The sequence below is a fragment of the Tiliqua scincoides genome, chromosome 5, assembly GCF_035046505.1.
Source record: "Tiliqua scincoides isolate rTilSci1 chromosome 5, rTilSci1.hap2, whole genome shotgun sequence".
NCBI lineage: Eukaryota > Metazoa > Chordata > Lepidosauria > Squamata > Scincidae > Tiliqua > Tiliqua scincoides.
This window is the reverse complement of record NC_089825.1, coordinates 81,749,090-81,774,465: the sequence shown is the minus strand read 5'-3', so window position 1 is coordinate 81,774,465 and position 25,376 is coordinate 81,749,090. Positions and strand designations below refer to the sequence as shown.

Below are 25,376 nucleotides of genomic sequence, written 5' to 3'. Positions count from 1 at the left end.
GTTTTTTTTAAAGCTCCTGATATACCACAGCCCACTGATGGGCAACTCAGATTTTAAACAAAAATAAAGGCAACTGTAACACAGGCCTATAAAAATGACAGCATACCTTTTTTTAGTTGCCAAGGATGAATTTAAGGTATTTTGGGGGTGCCGAATATCAAAAATCTTGGTTTTACCAGATTGGCTCTAGTTTTGAAGGTATGACATAGCCACCTTACATGCTGAATCAAGTAGCTTCCTCATGAGGAAGCCGATGTTATGGCTTCCTCATGAGGAAGCTTCTTGAATCAGCATGTAAGGTGGCTATGCCATACCTCCAAAACTAGAGCCAATTGGGCAAAACCATTGCCATTTTTGGATTCAGCTCTCCAGATATACCCAATAAGGTCTAATTTTTCAGGCAGCAAAATGTATGCAGGCCTGTGTATTCAAAGAGCTGGAGCATCTTTTTGTTGAAGGAAGGCTAAAGAACAAGAGGAAGGATAAGCCTGAAGTTTATATGATGAGGAATGCTATGGAAACAGAATACCAAATGAGTCAATTAAATTGATTGACAAGATTCAGAAAAAGTCCTCATGCAACTCATCATTAAACTTATGGAATGCACTGCAATGCAGGCCACCAGCTTGGAGATTCTACAATCTACAAAAAGATTGTACACATAAACAGAGAATAGATCTACTAATGGCTATTAAGCATGAAAGTCAAGAAAGGAAGTTTCATGTTCAAAAGCCGTCTATATTCACCTCTGAGGAATCAAGGAAACTGACTATTTTTATCAGACTTTGAGTTACACATGGGGCATTGAGCTGAACACTGTTGGAGGCAGAGCACTGGATTGCAGTCCAGTTAATCAGTGTACGTTCATTCAATAACAGGTGGGTAGTGTTAGAAAATGATTGGTCCCACCATCAGTCTACTGGCACTTCCAGTCTAAAATTTAGCTTTTTTCCACGCTTCACTAGGTAGTATGGCTTTTGCAAAACAGAGATGCCAACACAAAGGCACTGCACTGAGAATGGCAGCTTTCACTGCTGGCCACAGCTTCTAGCTTATGTCATGCTAGTCGCTTTGTGTGTCAACTCCATTAACAAACAGTGCCTCCACAACCACAGAAAACTTCTACCTGTGAGGTTTGATACATGACAGTACTTGTACATGCAAGTCACCCTTTGAAATTGCATTCATCAAGTGACAAACGTGTAAATATGACTTTCTGAAGATGTGGAACAAGGATTTATGCAGCTCAAAAAATTTATCTTTAAAAAAAATGAAATTATTTAACAGTTACACAATTACAAACCACAAGTTGGCCCTTGGCATCCGCAAGGGCTTCATTTCCAGAACCCTCACAGATGTAGAAAACCATGGATAATGAAATTTGCAGTCAGACCTCCAGACCAGAAGTGCCTTCCAGTATTGACTGGAGATGTTCCAAGGCCCACTTGGCTGTGCATGGCCTCTCTGGGCCTCAGAACCCACCCCCTGGAGGTGTCAGAAAGGTACTTCTGCTGTTCGCGAAAACTGGAAATGCTTTCTTAACACCTCCGTGAAGTATTCTGAGACCCAGAGAGCCCTCTTCGGGCCTCAGAAAGCCTCCCAGATGTGACTGGAAGATGCTTTTGGTTGTGTCCAGGAGGTCCTCCGTGAGTCCTCCTGCAGGTTCGGAATCCATGGTGGATCAAATCCACAAGCTCTGAATCAACAGATGAAAAGGACCCACTCTATTGCTCACAGAATTGCTCTCTTCAATTCTAGAGATTCTGAAAAGGAGGATCCTTAAGGGCTTCAGGGCTTTCCATGAAACATCTTTCTTGCCTCCAACTGGCAATCCAAAGTCTAACTGCAGCTGCCTTGTTTCCTTAAGATGCATGTACTCAGTAGCCCAAGAGAATGCTTAGAAAAACCTAGATTTAGGCATCACCCTTTACCGAAGGGGCAGGTGGTGACTCTTAGGTAACAGGTCAGGGGTGGGGTTGTCCCAGATGAGTTTAATTGAGGAACATCAGTTCAGAAATATCAATAGTTTGTTGGTATAAAGGCAACCATGAGTAAGACATGGGGGGGGGGGAGAGTTATCAGCCTGTCAGCCACCGTGTACCTGAAAAATTTTAAAAAGACAGGTTATTTGGTTAAAATTCTCTGAATTTCTCAGATTCCCGCAATCTTTTAAAAAGAACCAATGAGCCTTCCTGCTTGAGAAACATTACTTGTCTGACAAGGAATGAGCATGTGCAGGATAATGTTGAAAAGCCCACACTAGGAGTGAATGACACACCCTCCTAAGCAATTTCTCCAAAGATGACCACTACCTAGAGAAAGACATCCATAAGGATTGGTGGCAGCAAAGAAAATAGAGCAGAAAAGGCAATTTAGTTTAAACCCACAAGATGACCCTGAGTAGAAGTGAATAGTCAAATTTCCCCAGGCAAGCAAACTGAAGGCAGCATCCAATGGAAAAAACAAATGCACACATAGCTAAATGACGATTATGTTTCTTTGGAGAACAGAGGCATGACTAAGGAGAATGCCATGACAGCTTCAAAAAGTCAAGGTCCAAGGACACTGCACAATGAAGAAAAAAAGTTTAAATAAATAAATGCCTGGGAGAAATCTCTCCTTTTTATTTACCATACTCTGCATGTACAGTACTTTTTTTTTTCTCTTTTTGCATGTTAGGCATGAACTGGTGACTGAATTTTAAAAAACACAAAATTTACACTTGGAATTTTGCAAACTTACTACACTTTGCAGAAATCAATAGAAGTATTTTTTATTTATTTATACAAGGGGGCACATACCAGCACCCTGCTCCATACAACCCTTTCTAAATGTCGCTTCAACACCCTTGTACCTCCACAAGTCTCTCTGCGTTTTTTGCCATGCATATAAGGCATATTCTTTCTCCTGCTCTCCCCCCCACCCCAGCAGCAATGTGCTACCCAGCAGGGCGGCTTTTCATTTGTATAATATAAAAAGCAATAAGACAAATTTTAATTTGTTTATGTACTGACTGGAAGCCAGAGCCGGAACTCCCTTTCCCCACTGCAATTTCTGACATGCTTTTCCCGTTGAACACTACCAGTTTAAAGACAAAAATGACATGTTTTATTGGGAAAGAATTATAGTCATCCTTCCAAATTTCTGGGCTTTGTCTTCTCTGTTCAAGACAGCCTCCAATTGGTGCTCTCTCTCACACACACACACGGTAACAAACTACATTGTATTGAATTTTGTAAAAATTCATCTGCATAGGTGCATCTGCTTAAACAATTTTTAAAAAGATCCTCATTGCAGCATCAATGAGGAAAGCAAAGGCTTTCTTGAACACTGTGAACAGTGAAATAATGCAAGAGACAGTAATGCCTTTAACCTCTGAAAGACTGAAAACATCCAATATAATTTCACTTCTCTGGTTATCCCCAGCTTTGATCTGCAGACTCCTTCCACCCCGAAGAATTTAAGGATTGCAAAGTTTTTGGTTTTTATTTTATTACAGCCATTTACTTTGGCCTTAAGAACTTCCAACAAAAAAAGACACTCGCCATTCTTCAGTGAAAATTAAAAAAACTGAAACCATCCAAAAGCCAACGAATTGATGGACACTAGAGAAAATCAGTTTAACTAAAGTTTGGGAAGTGAGTATAACAGCGCAGGGCCTTTCACAGTAAAACAGGGGACAGCTTGCCCATGAAAGAATGTAGTGTCCTGTCTTTTCATGTGAAGTAAATGGGGCTTGAGGGGTGGTGGGGGAACACATTCCCATATCTCCTGTAACGTAAACCAAGTTCTCATTCAGTATAAAAGGCATGTAGGCACCATCTGACAAATCTTGAAATTCAAGGAGGCAAGAGAAAGCAAACACACAGATCACCTTTGCAACAGTGTGGCTGGGTCATACATATGCAGCAGAACAAGGTGGTGGAATGAATGGCTTGTACCACTTCAGAAAGCAGATGGGAGGAAACAATGTTTCTTAAAAGTTCTACCATATAAAAAGCCACCTCTCAGTAGAATACTAGCACAGCTGGGAGAAGTTCTGCCTCTCTGATATGCAGTCTTCTATGTACAAGGAGGTGTTTTGTTTTTAATGTGGGAGAACATTCAAGAGTGTTTCCACCAACCATCTGAAAGTGGTATAGCCTCACTCTATCACCTGTGGTACCACTAATGTGGCATGTATAGACCTGGGCATTGGTTCACTTCATTCGGACCTTCTGTGGGCTCACTCAGAAATAATGGCTCCAGCTTAGCAAACACATTCAATTCATATTTCCAATTTATTATTTTTTTAGGATTCTACCCCACCTCCCCACTGTTCCCAATCTGTGTGGGAAAAGTCACCATATCAAACCCAATTTCGAATGTCTTTGGGTACGGACAGATGCCAAGAGAGGGCTTGGGGACTTCACTGTAAAGCCACTGGGGGTGGGGTGGGGGAGAGATGGGATAGCAGCAGCCTAGTGAGGAAAAGGGGGAAGATACCAACAAGAAACCGTTTTTATGGTGGTTGGACATGGGCAATGGTTTGCCCTGGCAAACTGGCTGCTCTAAAGGTCGTCAAGAGAGTAATAGGAGGATAAAACATCACCAAAAAAGCCATAGTCACCCAGTTCCCTTCCCTCCAGTCATTTTAGTAAGGTACCCCTCTTCCTCTTCCCCCTCTTGGAGGCACTCTACTTGGCCCGCGAAAGGATTTTCCATAAGCAGTGGATTGGACTGGGTTCCCCCACGTGTGACTTGTTCCTGCATCACTAGAACTAGCGTTTGCAACTCCCACCTCACTGTAATTGTGAATTTTGGCCTCCAATGTGTTGTTGCTCCCCTCAGTTTTGATGAAGGACTGCCCGACAGCAGAATGTATTCCTAGGGGGACTCGGGTGAAACGGAGGTCCTGGTCCCCTGGGAACTGAACGGATCCTGCGCCCTGGTAGTTGCTTGATTCCCCCAGGTGACTCGTGGAGCCCAGGAAGGTCCTACTTTTCCCCAAGGTCTGGGGTGACGTTTCCGTTAAAGTCTGGCTGGAATTCCGTTCATCAATATCAAAGTTGCTGCTCTCGGACCTGTCGGTGCCGTAAGTCCTGGAAGAGAGCTGTGACCTGTTGTAATCTGAGGAGGGCCTCACAGCTTGAGGTTCATGCTTTGGGTGGCTTGGTGGCCCTGCCTCTTGCTGGGAAAAGAGGTGGAGGAGGGCAGCTGTCACAGCTGGGTTCAACTCCTGAGCAGCATTAGAGATGGTCTCCTCAGCCAGATTAGGCGGTGGCGGTGGTGGCAGCGGCGGTGGTCCAGGAGGTTCAGGTGGTCTCTTCTCTGGTGGGAGAATGTGAGGACAGGCTGTGGAATGGTTACTTCTTTTAAACACTGTCTTAAAAGCACATGTGAACAAACATCAAACACATTTCAGAAATAGGCACGTGGGGGGGGCCTGAGTGAAAAAGCACATGCTTTGCAGACAGAAGGTCTCAGGTTATCTCCCATTAAAAGATTGACAGTGACCTTTTCTCAATGACCTTTTCGTGAGGTCATTGAGATGCTACCAGTCAGAGAATACAATAGTGGGCACTGGGCACATAATGATAAAGGAGGGCTGTGTGTACTCTTGAGTTTTTATTAAAGAGATACACAGAAATTTGCACACCAAGATAATCCACTCTGTGACCTGAATACAAAATGAAAAATTAGATTCTGTTTTGTTTTGTAAATTTATTCTACTTATGTTGGTCACAGAGAGGGGCAAAGAGCTAGTCCCATTCTTAGGAAGGGGAGGGGGAGAATCATACTCAACTCTCCCCTTTGGCTTCTGAAATTTCAGCAGACATTACCAGCTTTGAAAATCCTGGCTTCAACACCAAAATGGCTAGAAACTTCCTCTTAAACCTATGTGGAATACGTACCCTAGTCAAACTCTGTGCTTTCATGGTGGGATCATAGAAGTGAGAAACATGTAGCTCTGATTCTAGAGTGATCAAACAATTTGTTGCTCACTTCCACCCAGCAAGCTTCAAGGAGTTTTCCTCATCATTACCTGAGGATTACTGATATTTCAAGCTACAGTAAGGCACCGGGTATCCAGGTGGGGAGGCAAAAAGAGGGCTTCTGTGGCTCCAGCTTATGAGAGCCTAGTCTCCTACAAGGACTGGGTGGGGTAGATTCTTTCTGAATCCCTCCCTCAAGCTCACTGTTTCTGCCCAGCTTAAATCACAGACTCAAACAATAAAAATATTTTCTATTTGCAAGGCACAGCCTTATAGCATTAAAGGACTGACAAAAGGCTGCTTTGAAAATGCGCGCTGTATGGAGGTGAAGAGGTATGAAAATGAACCCATTCAAACATTCAAAAGCACAGTCCTCTCACGGCTGCGCCATTTCAGCATGGGTGCATGAAATTGCTCATTTAAATGCTCCCATTCTGTTTAAAGAACATTACAACCACATGGAGGAAGGGTCCACCCTAGCCTTAACACTGCCATGCTAGCTTTCCATGCTTACTGAGGTTCGGACACGGGAAAGCACCTATACACATAACCTGTGTTCTGCATTCCAAAGGGGCACAGTCCAGGAGGTTGCCACATAAGCTTTACCTGAGCGCTGGAACTAAGTCTATGTGATGGCATTAGGGTTAATAATTTAGATAGCAATTTTAGATAACAAACTGTTTCAGTCTGAAAACTGTCCTTTGGAGGGAGATTATCATCATTCCCCTTTAACAGTCAGGAGAGCTGAGGGCAAGGGCACACAACTGGCACAAGACCTCATGACGAGAATTCCCAGGAACTCAAAGCTGTCGCCAGATTCCACACACACTCAAGAGACGACTACCAGGCTTGGTTAAAGCATATTCAAAGAGTTTTTTATTTACCACTTGGCAGACCCACATCGTTTCCCCCCTTAAGTCCCAGGAGCAGGGAGGATGGGAGGTTCACAATTATTTACCTGTGGTTTCCTCCTGAGGCACAGTGGGGGTCTTCCTTGACCCACTGCTCTTCTCACCACTGTTCTCCTCCATGCTGGCTGCAGGCTCCTGGGTCTTGATGAGCTGACTCAGCAAAACGGCCAGGACGCTCTGCATGTCTCCCTGAGTGCTGGCTGCTTCTGGGGTGCCTTGCTCTTCAGGTGGCTGGACTGGTGGCGGTGGCTCCTCAACAGCCGCCTCCTCTTCGGGCACTTTCTGAGAATCTTGCTCCTGTGTGGTGGTGGTGGTGGCTTCATTGAGGGCATTGATGGACTGGTTGAGGGCCTCCAGCTGCTGCTGCATCTCTGGGTTCGAGTGGATATTGAGGAGCTGGGCCATCTGTGGGACACTGAGGTCTGTCTGGCTCTGCAACAAGTTCAGCAAGACAGCCAGCTCGCTCTGATTCAGCTGCTGTGTGATGTCCCCAAGGCTTGCTGCAAACAGAAGGAAGGCCAGCAAGAAACAGAACGGGGGGGGGGGAGGAGAGAACAGGACATTAGGAATGAAATAGTAAAAGACAGTCCACATATAACAATGAGAGCAGAAGCTCGTTTCCATCCGTAAAAGTGTATCAGATAATGAAGTATTTGGTAATACACAAATTAATCAGTTAACTGAACAAAAGATCAGAGATTAATCAGTTGACAGTTCTACCACCAATGCATCTGCTCATATCCTTGTTTGCTGCCTCAACTTCCTGTGGTTCTGATCATCTGTCAACTCATCCTCTCAAGTCTAAGGCACAACAGCTGTACCCTCTTCTCAAAAACGAGATCCTGAAGGGACCTGGCTCCACAGGGTCAGTTCTATGTTACTGACTTGACCCTGGCAACCACTGTTCCGTTTAAGCTGTGTGGCTGTGCAGCCAAGCAGCTCAAAGCCCTGGGAAGTCAAGCTCCACACAGCTCAGAGCCTGACATGCTCAGAAGTCCGGCAGTGACATGCAACGTTATCGCCGTATGTCCAGAAATGTAACAGGGCTTAAGTGCAGGCCCTTTAGAAGGTATTATTGCTGGCAGCCCCTCTCCAAAGCTGTGAGAAGAGCCAGCAGCCAACACTTGACAGAGAAACCAAAGTCATGCTGAAATAGCCCGGTCAGTTAACTGAAGTTTTGATGACTCTCCCAAACCAGAACTAACCGAGTGAGTCACCAGCACCAGGCTGTGACTTGACTTGGGCAGGTGGTGGCTGCGCCGGACTGCTGTGATTCTTGACACTGTCTGTGCTTGTTATAGAGACTGCCTCCTTCCGGGAAACCTTTGCCAAAGGTGGCTCCTCCACTACAATCCCACTCTGGCGTTGCCGCCGCCGTTTCTTGCTCCACAGTTCATGGCAGTCTTGCCAGTGAGGAAGGCTAAGAAGAGAGCAGACAGACATTACTAAAAAGAGAGTAATGAAGGCTGTGATAGAGAACTGGGAGCCTAGACTTTGCTGATACGTTGCTAGTGGAGAACATATCTACCACATTCCAGCAAAAAGAGAAATTCCCTCCCCTTTCCCAATTTAAAAGATCCACGATTAGTTAGGCTACAGTTTTCCAAAACTGCAAAACACTCAGAAGAGGAGGGCCTTTCACTGGGCCAGATAAGAGAGAAAAACCCTGCCTCCACTTTCCTTTGGCATGAGTGGAGAACTTGGAAAAGAGGTGGAGTTGGTTACACGCTTCATCTGGGCTTCAAAAGGTAGGCCTAACCCTCCCTTGCACTGCTTCTCCAAAGCTTGATGTGAGCAGTATAATGAGGCTCCTCCAAGTCCTCTGCACAAGCCTGAGAACTGGTAGAGATTGGGCTGCTAATGATCACAAATATAGGCATAACCCCTGTATCTGTAGGGGACAGGTTTAGCTGCCACAGCAGATACCAAAATCCGCAGACAACAGTAAACCCTACAAAAAGCGGTTCAAAAATCTTTTCCTTCACGCAAATGACTTATCTGCCTGTGACTGCAGCCTTCCTGTCGCTGTCTCCTGTGTCCTGCTGGCTATTTGCTGTCTGTAAAGACTAACAAGAAGCAAGTTGGAGGGCTGAAAACAACAATGCTTATCATAGAGCTTAATGTTTTTTGAACCACAGATAATTTACACTGCAGATTACAGGAACCGTGGATACAGGGGACGCCTGTAAAAATTGAGTCAAAACTTGTAGATTCCTTCTTTCCACAAAGTGCAATGTAAACTCTAGGCTGTGTCACAGAATCAAGTTTACATTCCTGCATGTACAAAGAAAAAGAACAAGGTCGTTCAACTCCATTTTAAGAGTCTGATAGCCTAAGCCAGTGATTTTCAACCTTATTCATCTCATGGCACACTGACAAGGCACTAAAATGGTCAAGGCACACCACCAGGTTTTTGACAATTGACAAGGCACACCGTGCTGGCAGGTGGGGGGGGGTCACATCTCCCATTGGACCTATTAATAAACGACCTTTCCCTAAATTCCTGTGGCACACCTGTGGACCACTCGCGGCACACCAGTGTGCCATGGCACAGTGGTTGAAAATAGCTGGCCTAAACATTTACTTCCTCCTTAGCTAAACTGGCTCACAAAGGGTGGGTTTGCCTTCTTCTGCAATATGTGGCTTAAGCAATTCTACCTCTTGATATATTGTTCCTACCTGCTTGTGGCTTGCTAAAGCCTGAACTACATACGCTGTCCGATGCAGGGCTGTGCAAGTGTCTGCCCTGCTATGAATCCATCACACTGCCCCCCTGAGACCCCGCCTCCCATTCCAGGAGAACAGTAGGGCGCTTACTCTGGAGGATCCATCTTGCTGACATCAACGTCTTTCAGGAAGTCGCTCTGCAAGGCTTGCTCTGCCGTGCATCGTTTGCTGGGGTCCAGTGTCAGCATGTGGTCCAACAAGTCAAGAGCAGCAGAAGGAATGCTGGGAGAAGAGACAGGGAGAACATGAAAAACAAGAAGGATCCTATAACAATGATAAATGTTATTGTTAGGTTCACTCCTAACAGGTTCACTCCTAACAGGTTCACTCCTAAATGCTTAAAGCATTTCACATTATCTCAGTAATCTTTTTAAATTCCCATGACCATCAATGCCCTGTAATGTAGGCAAGTATTTACAGACGGAGCTAGAACTGTGATAGCAGCTTGTCTGACATCACCCAGTATGTTTTTATAAGTGACGGTGAAATTTGATGCACAGGCCATTTTGGACTGGAGGAGAGCGGCTGAGTTGTAATTCAATGCATACTTCCTAGGCTAAAATTGAACTCCCTTGGAATTCAGTGCAACTTACTTGTGAGCAAACATGCTCACAATTGTAGGATATTTATCCAACTACATTTGCATCCCATGCATCCCCCTTCCCAAAAAGCTTAGGGGCTGTCTTAGTCCTACACAATTGGTAGGTCAGGATGAGAAATACTGACTAAGCCAGAACTATCAAAGTGAGCTTCACAGTTGAATAAGGATATAAACCTGAGTTCTTCATATTCTACAGCACCACATCCGCAATACTGGATATTTCAGAATACATTCATTTTTAAAAATGAATAAAGTTCATTTATTTTAAAAATGAATAAAGTTCATTTTTAGCTGATCACTCATTGAAAAAGCTCTTGCAGGCTGTGCTTAACCTATTTGTCAATGCCTGCTTCCTAAAAGCACTCCCTGTTTTACCCATGACTCTATCAAGATACCCTCTCTCCATTCAGGGAAGGCAGTTACCTCAATGGAGAGGAAAGATCAAAACACAAACATTGATATACACAGCTCTAGAACTGAACCATCCACAAATTGGCTGAAAAGCAGAGTGGATGTGTCCATTTCTGTGCTGTGGGGCCTATCCTAACTTTCCATCAGAGTACTTTGTGGGGAAGGAAGTATGAACATAAGAACAGCCCCACTGGATCAGGCTATAGGCCCATCTAGTCCAGCTTCCTGTATCTCACAGCGGCCCACCAAATGCCCCAGGGAGCACACCAGATAACAAGAGACCTCATCCTGGTGCCCTCCCCTACATCTGGCATTCTGACTTAACCCATTCCTAAAATCAGGAGGTTGCGCATACACATCATGGCTTGTACCCCATAATGGATTTTTCCTCCAGAAACTCGTCCAATCCCCTTTTAAAGGCGTCTAGGCTAGAAGCCAGCACCACATCCTGTAGCAAGGAGTTCCACAGACCGACCACGCGCTGAGTAAAGAAATATTTTCTTTTGTCTGTCCTAACCCGCCCAACACTCAATTTTAGTGGATGTCCCCTGGTTCTGGTATTATGTGAGAGTGTAAAGAGCATCTCCCTATCCACTCTGTCCATCCCCTGCATAATTTTGTATGTCTCAATCATGTCCCCCCTCAAGCGTCTCTTTTCTAGGCTGAAGAGGCCCAAACGCCGTAGCCTTTCCTCATAAGGAAAGTGCCCCAGCCCCGTAATCATCTTAGTCGCTCTCTTTTGCACCTTTTCCATTTCCACTATGTCTTTTTTGAGATGCGGCGACCAGAACTGGACACAATACTCCAGGTGTGGCCTTACCATCGATTTGTACAACGGCATTATAATACTAGTCGTTTTGTTCTCAATACCCTTCCTAATGATCCCAAGCATAGAATTGACCTTCTTCACTGCCGCCGCACATTGGGTCGACACTTTCATCGACCTGTCCACCACCACCCCAAGATCTCTCTCCTGATCTGTCACAGACAGCTCAGAACCCATCAGCCTATATGTGAAGTTTTGATTTTTTGCCCCAATGTGCATGACTTTACACTTACTGACATGTAATCCCATGCTTATGGGATAAGCATGGGATTTGAAACTTGCTGGCCATTGTGCAGCGCAATTCTTTTGTGCTGAAACAGGCACGCCAGGAGGCTTGCACTGTATCCAGCGCATGATTGGGCTCCAAAATGGCTCAGTCAAAGATAAGGGGAAACTCTTCCCCTTACCCCTGGGTAAGCCACTGCAGCCCCTTTGGGTCTCCTCAGATTTGCGCCATCTCCTGAGATGGCACAAGTCCATGGAGAATGGAGCGGTTTGAAGTAGCTCCACGCTGCTCGGGTATGGGGGCTAAGATCTGGCATAACAGCCAGATCCCAGCCCCGCCTTCTGCCCCCGAGGACCTCCCACTGTTGAAAGGATCGCTCCCTTTGATGGCATGGAGGTTAGATGGCACAAAGCCTCCATGTGCCGACCCAGCCAACTCTTGAGGAGGTGCAAACATGCCAAGGGCGAGACTGGATTGCACCCTGAGTGACCCAACTTTCATGAGCTTTCAGTTACTGCTAGGATTAGGACACACACGTTCATATTTATACAATGTGACACCAGGCATATGATGCTTAGCAGCTAGTTTTGGAGTTATATTTGGGGCAATTTTGCAAACCTTGTATTTGTTCAAACCCATGTGACCTCCCCTGTCAATTCATGAAGTGATTGATGCTAAGGAAAATTATCATACATTCACAAACATTTGCATTGGCACAAAACTATATACGAGTTCACATTTTACACAGATTAGAATACAGTACAAGTTCTCTGAACTTTACAACACTACCATAATTTCTCTGCCACCTCCAGAAGAAACTAAAAGCCTACCATAACCATGAGGATCCATAAGCATACACCAACAGTTGTGCGCCCTCAAAACTTTCAAAGAAGTTCAAAACTTACAAAGAAAACTCTTCACGCAAGCGCCTTCGGTACTGCTTCTTGGGTTTCATGGTGTTGAAGTAGGGTAATTTGATGACGTCTGGCCACACAGCCGGACAGGGGCTCCCACAGAGTCGGCTGAAACAGATTGGAAGAGTGAGAAAGCAGCCGTGAAGGAATGAAAGTCTTCCTCTAATGAAATATTTCTCAAATTTCTGGATAGGAGGGGACCGAAGGACTAGGGAGGCATGATGGTTTGGAAGGAGACGTTCTGCTGAAAAACTTTCCTTCTTGGAGTGAAAGTGCAACCACGTGAATTGCTATGCTAACAATGGAAGCTGCATATGAACTCCCCTCTGCTCCTTTCTTGACAATAGGAAGGAGTCTGAAATCCTCTGTCATAAACCTCTTCTAGTTCTAGCCTTATACACCAGTCCCTGGATCCTTCTGCACATAGGGGAGTCTGCGCTTGTTTGCTGGGGTTAGCCTGTTTGAGGGGTGGACCAAATTTAAACAGGAGCTCAGGCTAAAAGCGTTTTGAAAAACACTGGGTTAGTGGCGTTATTTTCTCTGTAATCTGCCAAGCTCTTACCTACCTTGAATATGGCATCAGATAAATATTCAAATGAAGTCAATCAAGAAATACATCCTCACCAGCTAACAAGTTCACAAAAGTTGCTTCTGCCCACATGGTTCTGACACTAGCAACCAGCAGCTCTTTTCCATTTATACAAAGAGATCTGATCTGCAAAGTGGTTGGCATTTCCAGGAATGATGACTAACTATTATGGCACCACCAAGGTAGAGCACGCAAACTGTCTTCTTCAGAAACTCTCCTTTCCACAGCACCCAGAATGCTTTACCTGATTAATTCAAGCTGGGACAATTCAAGGTTGGCTTGAAAAATTGGCTTCTTTGTAAATAGTTCCCCGAGGATGCAGCTGGGATAGAAAAGGGGGGTGGGGGAGAAGTTAAAATAAATGACAGAAACTGAAATTAGCATTTGAATAGAAAAAAAGAAATTTTCCTTGGCTGTTTAAGGGGCTAGTTAGAATCCAGAAAACTACAAAGGGAGATGACCAACCAAAGCTGCATGCAAAAAAGTCTGTTATTCTATCTACGACTACAAAGGCAGCTTTTTTAGTTGCCTCTGGAGGAGTCAAAGCTGTCACATTCACACATTCACCCTTCCCAAGGGCAGAGGTTCTCAAACTCTCAGGGAGTTTGGGAACCAATAAGTGTTTGCGGGAGAGGGGAGGGGGTGGCAACATAATTGGGACGATCACACTGCTACTGGGGAGGGAAGCGGTTTTTCCAACTTACGGGGTGGTCACTATGGCTCTCTGAAGGGTCTGGAGTCACAGGCTTCCCAAACCCTTCAAAAAGCCATAGTGCACCCCAGGTAAGTTAGAAAAACACCTTCCCTCCCCAGCAGCACGATTGTCCCAAGCATGTTGCTGCAGTAGCTGCCAGCTTGCTCTTTAAGTGGGCAGCTGCAGAAGTTCCCTGGCTAGGGTGCTGCAACACTCTAGTTTGGGAACCTCTGTGCAAGGGAAAGGACCGCTACAAATAAGTAAAGAAACTAACTCGTCATAAAGGGGGGTGAACAGGAAATTCCCACAAGAGAGTGGAATGTAGCTTAGTGGCAGAGCACTTGATTCTGTATGCAGAAGATCCCAGGTTCAGTTCCTGGCAGGTCCAGGTAGGGCTGGGAAAGATCACCCTCAAAAATAAAAAACCAGCCTTGGAGAGATACTGCAACTGTGTAGACACGACTAAGACCAATGGTCTGACTCAGTATAAGGCAGCTTCATATGCTACGTTCTACTAGGAGAGGTACCCTGAATTTTCAACTGTTGACTAGGAAGGAAGGTATAAAACTCGGTAGCAGAATCCTGTTCTCCAAGGCCAAGAGATGCAGAAAGGAATGTTTCTGCAACAAAGGGCCAACACTACCAAGTGTTAAGAGGGGCCACGTGTACCAAATGCACATAAAAGTTCAAGGGCACTTTCATACATGTGGCCACTGTCACAGTGCTACCTGCAGAACCTGGCCTTGAACACGATTATCCAATCTCCATTCAATTTATGAGCCAGATTTCATTACCATGCCTTCAAACATCATCTTTAGCCATTACATACAAAATCCACAAGCCATCACAACAGGACGATGACAGCCACAAGCTTGCACCACAAGGCAAAAGAAAAGTAAGAGTCACTTGCTCACCCACAGCTCCAGACGTCAATGGCTGGTGTGTAGCGCTCCTCACCTAGCAGCAATTCAGGCGGTCGATACCATAATGTAATGACTTTATTGGTGTATGGACGGCTAAGCAAGAAAAACCACAACATCATAAGTAGCATTTTGGGGTTCAGAGAATACATACACAAACTAGCTTGGATTACACTTCCTCCAAACATATGCTGAACAGCACAGAAGTCACTTCTCCACAGTGACATCCCATGTCTGCATGCATGTGAGTGCTGGTCTCTCTCAGGTGATCAGAAGGCAGCCGATCAGGTGAGAAAGCCCCTTGCAAATGGCCTTGCCCATGCTTAGTGCTTATTTGCAGATTCAACTAATGTCCTCATGAGGAAGCCATGACATTGGCTTCCTCACAGAGAAGCTACTTGAATTAGCATAAAAAGGTGGCTATGCTATACCCCCCAAACTAGAGCCAATCAGGCAAAGCCAATGCCATTTTTGGATTCAGCATCCCCATTTGTTCAAACATCCTTGGTAACAAAAAAAAAAGCTTTATTTTTAAATAGGCTTGTGTAATCCTTCTCCCACCAAGAATCTTACCTTTCTTCTGAACTGTAGAGCCGGGCAAGTCCAAAGTCTGCTAGCTTGATCTGCCCACTGCAAGAAGTAACAGTGAAGGGATTACTACTAAAAGGATACATAGCAAAAGCATTGGATACATCTGTTGAAGAAGCATGAGCTACAGATGTGAACATCTGTTAATTTTGGTCATTCCTGTTCATTTAAGTTGTCTTTTTCAACTTGTGAATATAGGACATTTTACAATTAAAATGGTATAATCTTAAAATATTTGAATTATCTAGTGGATGCCCAATTTCTCTTCCAGTGGAAGAGATGCAGTCTTAGAGAGGTGCATGACAAAGCTTTCACAAAGCCAAACATGGGACCCTCCTCCCCAAGCGCAAACCTACCACCTGGACTCCTCTCAGGATGGAATGGTCTTTCCCACACTAGACACAATATTTTTCAAAGAACTCAGAACATGTTTAATCTGGAGTGGGTGAAGGTATTTTGCCCCACTTCTCCACTGGTCTCTTTGCCTACTCTATGCAAGAGCAGAAGGCTGTCCTGGAGCAGGTCAGTTATATGAGAAAGGAGATGGGGCAGAGTACATTAGTATGCATGCGTATTTAGAAAGTATTTAGGAGGCCAGAATGTGAAGCCAGATCGGAATGAAACACCTTGAATGTAGTCGTTCTTGAAAGAAAGAACCTTCTTTGAAATTGTAAAAACCCCTATTTAATAAGGGATTTAATAAAGCCTGCCTATGTAAAGCGTCTTGAATAAAGTCTTGAATAAAGACCAAGAAAGGCGGTATATAAATACCTGTTATTATTGTTGTTGTTGTTATTATTATTATTTACATTAAAAATGAAAATGACATCAGAACAGTAGCCATGCAGCTCTTCTTCAGAATGAGTGATACACTAACTGAAAAAGCTCTGCTTCATGCTTTCACAGGCAGTATTTGAGTGAAACAGGGAACAGAGTTTCCTCCTCAGATCTCAAGAACGAGAAGGACATCTAGGAGAAGATGTTCTCTAAGATTATGGTCCTGACTGCATAGAAACCTAATTCCCACCTCCCACATAATGTCACAGCTCTAAACTGGTCCAGCATAAGGGAACTTGAAGCTATAACCTGTTGTTTAATAAGATGTTAGAGCATTTGATGTCCCGATGGAGAAAGTTCTTTTTGTGACAGTAGTCCAGCCCCTCCATTAACTGTTTCATGAAAGACTTGATGTGGTCCTCTGAGAAATGCACCAGTCCAGATTCTAGCAGTCCCATGAGGTCATGGTCCATATATTCGAATACAAGATAAAAGGCACCTAACAGAAAAGGGAGAAGCGAACAGACCACTGTTAAGAACATGAGCGTAGAAGATTTTACAGGAGATTTGGGAACACAGCAAGGGAATACTTTTGTCCAAACACTTGAGCCATAAAAATCTCTAAGACATATTACGATACAAGCAGGAGAATTCAAGAACATCTCAGAAAAGGAGGGTTCAGTACTTACTGCTTGAACCCTTCTTTTTTCTGTCTCCCTCAAAGTTTGGCACCAAGATTGGAGTGAATTTTGGGAAGAAAAAAAGTTGAAGCACTGTGCCAGTCCAATGCTGGCCTTAGAATTATCAAGGGTGGTCTCACTGAACCAACCAAATTCTAAAGCAGATGGGACCACAGTTTGAGTTCGGAAACATGTCCCCAAGTCTGATCACCTTCTCCAAGAAGAGCAATATTTGCTTCCCTGGCATGTGATGAGCACATTGCAAAATCTTCCAATAGACTCTCCAGATGAAGGGGAAATTTTAGACTTCCATACCTGTGATAGGACAGATATCTGCTATTCTGGAACTCCTTCTAATATTAAAATATGGCTACCATAGATTCTGAAATCAGGAGCCTTCTATGTACAAAGTATGTCAACTGCTGCTAAAGCGGCACAATGACCTGAATCACAAAGACTGCTGATCTTCATACTCATACTCTACTACAGGGGTGCCCAAACCCCCGCCCGGTGGCCACTTGCAGCCCTCAGGGGCTCCCAATCAGGCACTCGGGGAGCCCCCAGTCTCCAGCGAGCCTCTGACCCTCCAGAGACTTGCTGGAGCCCATGTTGGCCCAATGCAACTGCTCTCAGCATGAGGACAACTATTCGACTTCTCATCTGACCTGTGGGACAAGGGCTCTCTCCAGTACTTGCTGTTTCACATCTGTGATGTAGCAGTGGCAGAGAAGGAAAGGCTGGCCTTGCTTCGTGCAAGGCCTTTTATAGGCCTTGAGCTACTGCAAGACCTTCATTCATTCATATAAGTTCTATCTCTAATAAATTATGTCAATTTATTCAAATTTTAAATGTAAATTAATTCTTTTTATCCCAGGCCCCTGACACAGTGTCAGAGAGATGATGTGGTCCTCCTGCCAAAAATTTGGACACCCCAGCTCTACTGTCAAGCAATCCATCCTCTGATATTGGATACCTTTGTCCTTCTTGAAATCCAGTGCATCTTGCTTGTCTGTGACTATTTCCTTCATGTTGACAACACTGCGGTGAATCAACTGTCGAAGGATTTTGATTTCACGGATTGCTGTGATGGGGAAACCCTCTTTTTCATTGTCCAGTCGCACTTTCTTCAAAGCCACCAACTCGCCTGCCAAGCACAAATTGCACCCAGTAACAACATAGATAGGCAAAGAAACGGAAAGCCGTAAGGAAAGTTTACGTCACAAAAAAGTCTCCCCATGCACACACAATTATCTTGGAAAGGTATTCAACAGGTAGAATTAAAAATTTTATTGGAGAAACAACAGTCAACAACGTAAAAACTGTTGGGTTTCATAGAACTCTATCTTTTCATATTGGTATAATTTCACCCTTAAAAGTAATTGCAAATTGTTGTTTTTGAAGACTGTATGGTGCAGTACCTATAGTACTGGCTAATGAGGCAGCAAACTCAGTGTGCATGCACCTCTTTCAGACTAACTTATTTTTAATGTAGTGCATTATACAGTATATTTCAACATAAACAAAAAGAAACTTAAAATCTAAATTTAGGTGAGTGGGAGGAAAAGAGAGGAAAATGAGAGACAAAAGACAAGAGCAAGTATGAGTTAATGCTGTTAAGAGGATTGTTGAGAGCATAAAATAACCTTACGAACACTATTCATAGTCTATAAAAGAATACAGGCGTATTTAGCTACATAGGAATTTGAAATTGGTTGTTTGGGTTCAACTACAGGGCAATTTGCATTACTCATGGGAGTTCCATTGCAGGACCCCCCATGGGTAAGAAAACCTATGGATAATGAAATATGTGGGTTTCAGGGAGGGCCTGTAATCCACTGAATTGTGCTCCAGAAGTGTGCTCCTGTTGCCTCCCACAAATGTTCTGAGGGCTGGGAAGCCTTCTGAGGCCTCTGAGAGGCCTTAAAAGGTCACTACTGGTTTTTCTGAAAAATTGAAAGTGACCTTCTATGGTCTCCCAGGGACCTTGGAAGACGTTCTGAGGGCTGCGGAGGCTAGAAATGTCCTCCCCGGCCCTCAGAACACCCCATGGAGGCAACGGGAGCACAGGTCCTATTGTCTCCAGAGGTCCATGTGGGTCTAACCCTCAGGTTCAGGAACCCATGGATAATTAAATTCCTGGCTGGAGCTTATGTGCTGCATACTTTACATGTGGTGTTAAGCTTGTTCATGCCAAGATGCTTGTGTGGACATGGTTTATGTTTTCACTGATTTATTTTATACATATGATCCTGCAAGAAAACTTGGTGTAGTGTTTGTATTGATATCAATACAAACAAACAAACAAACCCTAAGAACAGTTGGCCACCATACAACCAACAGCCATTTCAATGTGTAAAATTTCCATTATCCAAATCTGTTGCATCTTACAGTGCAGTTTTAATACAGCATGGCTTCCAATATGAGGGAGAAATGGTCTGAGAATGGCATGCACCTACCTGTGTCCTTGTCCTTGGCTTTGTACACTTGCCCATAGGTCCCCTCACCAATAATACCAATGATGTCAAATTTGTCCACACAGCGTTTTCCCCAGTCGCTTTCTGTCTGTCTCCTCTCGCCAAAACGAGGACAACAGATTCTGGGAAAGATGAGGGAGGAAGAAGAGATACGTGAGAGCTCTAAAAATTCAAAATGCTGGTATAGATAATACTCAATTGATTCCTAAGGCTGGAAGGATCTTCCTGGCCAGTTCTCTACTTCCAAGGTACTTGCATCAAGCCCTGCTAGCATTGCAGATGTTTTCCAGGCATGTTTTAAGCATGAGACCATTTGCAAGTAACACATTTAACACTTCATTGAGAACTTTCCTTTTTCAGTAAAATGAAAGTATGAGTAGTTTTACTTGCACTGAAGTTGGACTTAAGTCATTGGGGTTAGTAACGTTAAGACTATGCCCCTTCCCCTCCATAGTGGCCAAAGGGCAACAAATACAGTGTGGAGAAGAGAAAAAGAGTTTCTTTTTTTTGACACTGTGTTGCTTTTTAAATGATGATAATCGTCTTGGAAGCCTAAAGATGGGATATTAGATGACTCTTCTGATAACGTCATTAGAATTTGTTCTATGGAATACTGTTCAGCAATTTTATTTCATCTTTTGCAGGAGAGAAGCAAAAGGAAGTCGCCAAGAAACCAATTATCCTTCACAATGTGATTTGCAATGACATCCTAGTTTCATAAACATGCATGGAACCTAAAGCGTTAAAAATTCAGGTATACAGAGCACCTCATAGACCTTAGGAGTACTGTTGACCCCTAGAATCTTTGTGGAGATATTAAGAAAAGTGAGAAATACGTCTAATTTTGAAAAGAGAAAAATATTGTATCACTACCTTCTATGCCAGTGGTATTCAGACTGGGGCGCTCGCTCAGGGCTCCCCACCCTCCGGGAAGGCTGCTGCATGGACTGGTGAGTACATCCCAGTCCCTGCAGCCCCGTTAGTGATGCGATCCTGGGGACTGTGCCAATGCCTCCCAACAGCCCCTGCAGCTTCCCTCCCCTGCAAGCACTTACTGCGGCTTTCAAACTCCCAGAGAGTTTGAAAACCGCAGCTCTATGCTCTTTTCTCACTAGAATGGAAACAACAGGTACTGGGATCTATACATTTTACATTTATATAAAAAACATTTAAGAGCATGTTGTGGGGTCTGCAAGACCCCAAGCACCTTACATGCATGCTTTCCAGTTTTCTTGGTTGTTCAGAGGGTAGAAATGATACCCCACCCTGACAAGAATCAATTTTTCACTAGACTTAGAAAGGGAGGCCCTGAAACACCACATGGTTGTTCAAATCTTTTCATAATTAAGGAAAAACTGGAGCATGGAGTTGCAGAAGAACTACATAAATGCTTTAATATTTCTTTCAAGACTCAAGGGCTCAAGACTCCAATTTTCAACTCTGGGCTAAAAATGAACAAACTTAGCCAGCAACAAACATGAGATTATGAAAATGACTTCACTCTGTATACTCTAAGAGAACACTAGACTATATACAGCTTAAATAATTTACATCCTGGTGCTCTTCAAATGTGTGTACACTTGTTTAGTTTGTGTGTTTTGTTTATTGCTTTGGGCATTTTTTTTAAAGTCAAAAAGTAGGCTACATATTTTATAAATAAATACATGTAAAAAGGAAATTTAATCCTGGTTTTCTGAGCTCAGTTTCTTCATTATACCAAAAATGAATGTGTGATTGCTATAGCAGCAAGTATGGTAACTTGATGATTACTTGCTTCATCAAGTAATTCAGTATCTTTCAGACTGTCATCCTGGTTCCTCGTAATTTACCTTAAAGAAACAAAGAGTGCCTGAAGACTTCTTTCATCATCTGCTAAAGAGAACCATTTTATGAACCTCTCTTTCACTTTCCATTTTCCCTCTTTTAAAAAAAAAAAAATGGCTTTGTAATGCAATTACATGATTTAGTCAGAGGAATCAGGTTACATCAAAATTTAAAAATGTTTTACTAGCTGACAATCTGTTTCCAGATTAAATTTAAGGCCCTGTATGAACTGCTGAAACTCTGCATGGGTCAAGTTTCAAGGTACCTTAAAGAACACCTCCTTCTGTAGGATCTGCCATATGGATTAAAATCTTTCAGTGGAGGGCCTATTCTGGGTGCTTTCCTTACCTGAAACAAGTTTAGCCTTTCCAGCAATGTCACCATGCTTGTAGAATGTTCTCTCCTATGAGGTCCATGGGACAAGCTCCCTTTTGGCCTTACCTTGTTTCCTAAGACTTTTAATTCCGCCAGGCCTCCAAGGAGTAGATCTCTGCCTCTCCATGCTGTTTTTATAGTATTTTAGAAACTGAGTTTTTAGTATATTATGCCGAGATGTTTATTTCATTATTATTTAAGTGATTCTAGAGAGTTAATGATTGTAAGCCACCTTGTGGGCCTGTTGGGAGGAAAGGCAGGGTGTGAATGAATGAATACATTTGTATTGTCCCGATTCAAGGTGCCTTGAGCAGGAACTTCTAAACTATTTTAGGGATACAATTTAGATGGCTCAATAGAGGGCATATCTTCTATACAGAGTATTTTAAAATAGGAACCATAACAAAACAGAAAAGCATCTGTTCACAAAGGAGTTTTCTAGCCTGCTTTGCAAAAGATAGCTTTGTTGCTGTGCTACACTATAAGCCATGAAGTCCCCAGTTCAAATCTTCACTAAGTGGTCTTGGCTACTTCTCAGTTTCAGCCAGGACTCCATTTGCAGGACAGGGACAATGATACCTTCCAAGGCTTTGGTAAGGATTACTGAAAATGACTGTGCTTGGAATGGCCTAAAGCAGTGGTTCCCAAAGCTTTTAGCACCAGGATCCACTTATTAAAAGACACTATACTGGAACCCACCTAGCTCTATGGAACTAAATTTTTTTCCACTTTAGCAGCCACTTTCATTATGATGTGGGGGGGGGGACATACCACATTCTGGTGCATTTGAGCTTCACTTTCATCAGATTGGGACCATTCTGGTGGCCTTGTGCTCCCCTTCACCCGGCCTTCAATAAGAGCCAAGGCATGTTTGCCTGCTCAGGAGCAAACATGCACATGTGACTCAGTTTCACTTTCCATTGGACTCAATACATTTTACCTTGTTAGCTTGGAAAAGGGTGACTCCCGTCTTGAGTGTTTTGGGGGGCCTGTGTTCATTGGATTGGGACTATTCTGGTGGCGTTAGGATCCTCTCGGCCTGCCCTTCAAAGGAGACTGACCCACGCTCGCCTACTCATGAGTAAACACACGTGCGGCTCAGTTTTACTTTCCACAGAACTCAATACATTTTCCTGTTAGGTATCAGCTTGTCAGTTTCATGACTCACCAACAATCAGGTGCGACCCACTTGTGGCTTGCAACCCATAGTTTGGGAGACACTGCACTAAAGTAATACATAAATGCTAAATATATTACATGTCACAGGACAGCCAGAATGGGGGATCTGGCAAGCTATTTGCCTGGAAGGAATGGTTACTCAATTTACATGCGGGGCTAAATATAAGGTTTCTGAAGCTCAAATGTACAGATTACATCCAGCTTCATAGGGCTCCTCCCCACCTCAAATCCTAGCCCTTACAGATCTATTATAACAAGGCACTCTGTGGAAAACAGTCACTATATGGCCCAAAATCACTGATATGCAAACAGCACACCCAATACTTACTTTGGTCTCTTTCTCATTGGTTGCTGAGGTGGTGTGGCTGCCTTTGGTTCTGGAGACTCTGGAGGTGAAGGGTCTCCACCAGGAAGCTCTGGCGGGAGTGGGAGGTCTGTGAGCAAATGCCGCGGTCTCTGCTCTTTCTCCTTCTTCATGGGTTTTGGAGGAACAATCTCCTTTGGACTAAAACACCAGGAGGGAAAAAAAAACACACTTATGAGTTATTTAGAAACTGTTTGCTCACAACATCCCCAGGTTTTGAAACACACCAACAATTAATACCTTTGTTAGTTTTGCGAGGTAGTTGGTAGGATTTTTTTTATTCACTGGAAACGCCCAAGCATCTGCTGGCATTCAGCCCAACCAAGGGACATACCACACAAGCACTGAAACTAGGGACTGGCACAGATTTGGGTATTCTGAAAATTTGGGCTTTTCCGTTTTTTGTTTTTTTAAAAAATAACAAAGCATCAAGCCCTCAAGGTTGCTGCAAGAAATCCCAAATGAGTAAGCAATGGCTAATGAAGTTGAGAAGCTAGAGGAAGGTTGGTCTATACCAAGGGTGGTCAAACTTGCTGAACATAAGAGCTGCAAACAATAAACCTCAGACATTGCAATATTTAAGCATGTAAATTCTTAAATATACCTTACTCACTATGAACATTAAACTTATGATTTAATCATGTGGACTCCCAGATTATATCCAGTAAATAATTATGAATATTGAAAAAATTAACCTTTTATCATAATTGTGATGCAAAAAGGATCTGAGTGAACATATTCACGAGCTGCACATTATATGTCAAAGAGCCACATATGGCTCACATGCCACAGTTTGGCCACCCCTGGTGTATGCAAATCCTCTTCTCTCTCTCCTATAGCTACCTATTCCCTACATTGATAGGCCATCATTACATACATTAGAGACATATATGAATGAATTTTACTTAGTTTATGAATGAATTTATATTAATGAATGAATGAATTTTAATGAGTTTAGTTATAATACACATGAGAGCTATAATACAGGCATGTTGAACCACATGTGAACTATGAACTGTTTGCCACACACCTCTTGCACAGTGAAAACATACAGACCAAATCAGAAACACATGGAGACATAAGCTGTTCAGAGGCTGGGGGGGGGGGGTTAATATCCAGGGAAAAGCAAAAAATACATGGAGACTATAAAAGGCCTTGCTCTAACCAGGCCCGCAGCTCGCATCTGGCGGTTATGACAGGCAGCCGCAGGCCAGCGCAGGCTCCAACAGTCTCCAACTAGCCAGAGATTATTGGAGACTGGGGGTTCCCTGTGGGTCAGACTGGGGGACCCCGAGAGCCGCAAATGGCCCACAGGTCGGGGTTTGCCTACCCTTGCAGTAGGATCTTATGTGCAAGGGACATTTCCCTTCTGGATTCCTTACATTATCCTACCTGGACTGGAGCCCCACCTGCAGCAGTTGATTAGAGAGATGGCTGAGAAGAGGGAATCCCCGAATAAAAAACCATGAGAAATAAACCCCTTTAATTTTCCCATAGCTGCTCAGTGTGCAGGGTTAAGCAATGAATTACAAGAGTGAAATGAGTCATAGATGGTATTTGACTCCAGGTAGATTGGCAAAAATGTATAAAAATGTACCAAACAGATGTTGGAAATGTAAAAGACAAGAAGGAACATTCTATCACATGTGGTGGACCTGTACAAAAGTGAAAAAATATTGGGCTTTGATACACCAGCAAATGCAGTTGATATTGAAGGTAAATTTAAAAATGAAACCAGAAGCTTTTTTGTTGAGAATTATTGGATGATTCAATTCAGAAAGACTATGAAACTATGTTTTTATATATGACAACCACTGCAAGATTATTGTATGTCAAATACTGGAAAGTTCCAGAGATACCTGTATTGGAAGAGTGGTAGTTAAAGGTATTGGATTTGGCAGAAATGGACAAACTTACAATTCTTCTTAAAGACAAGTCAGTAAAATCTTTTACGGATATAGTTGGAAACCATTCATGGTCTTCCTGCACACTGAGGAGAAAATGGGTGACATAATCTATGGATTTGATGAGTAGATGAGGAGTTAACTTTTATGTTTTTTTCATTTTTCTTTTTGTGTGGAAAATGTACCTTATAATAAGTGGTGACTGTTTAAGATTTGATAATTTTTTGTATTATTTTGTAGTAGAACAAAGAAATGTGGTTCAAGATCTCCACACTTGCCACATAACTTGCAATGTTTTTACTTTTTGTGTGTGTGCTTGCTTTTAATAAAACTAAAAAGTTTCTTTTAAAGAGTGAGTCATTACAGATATCAAACCACAGGCAGACTCTCATCACGAACACAAGACATTTCAACTGC

General features: G+C 43.4%; 1 protein-coding gene across 2 annotated transcripts in view; it reads right to left on the bottom strand.

The window, feature by feature from the left end:
- Window positions 1-2,621: 2,621 nt before the first annotated feature.
- Window positions 2,622-25,376, bottom strand: part of CDK12 (cyclin dependent kinase 12) — a 39,677-nt gene continuing 16,922 nt past the window's right edge. Inside the window, exons 3-14 of one of the 2 annotated variants that reach the window (XM_066627805.1) lie at window positions 23,020-23,196; window positions 19,296-19,435; window positions 17,813-17,983; window positions 16,469-16,658; window positions 15,368-15,424; window positions 14,789-14,890; window positions 13,425-13,502; window positions 12,583-12,699; window positions 9,704-9,835; window positions 8,092-8,306; window positions 6,934-7,386; window positions 2,622-5,334 (exon numbers count right to left, since the gene is read on the bottom strand). In XM_066627805.1, coding sequence (XP_066483902.1) covers window positions 4,634-5,334; window positions 6,934-7,386; window positions 8,092-8,306; window positions 9,704-9,835; window positions 12,583-12,699; window positions 13,425-13,502; window positions 14,789-14,890; window positions 15,368-15,424; window positions 16,469-16,658; window positions 17,813-17,983; window positions 19,296-19,435; window positions 23,020-23,196 — 2,533 coding nt within the window. In that variant the 3' untranslated portion in view covers window positions 2,622-4,633. The remainder of the gene's footprint in view (window positions 5,335-6,933; window positions 7,387-8,091; window positions 8,307-9,703; window positions 9,836-12,582; window positions 12,700-13,424; window positions 13,503-14,788; window positions 14,891-15,367; window positions 15,425-16,468; window positions 16,659-17,812; window positions 17,984-19,295; window positions 19,436-23,019; window positions 23,197-25,376) is intronic. The other variant, XM_066627806.1, reaches the window with a different exon arrangement.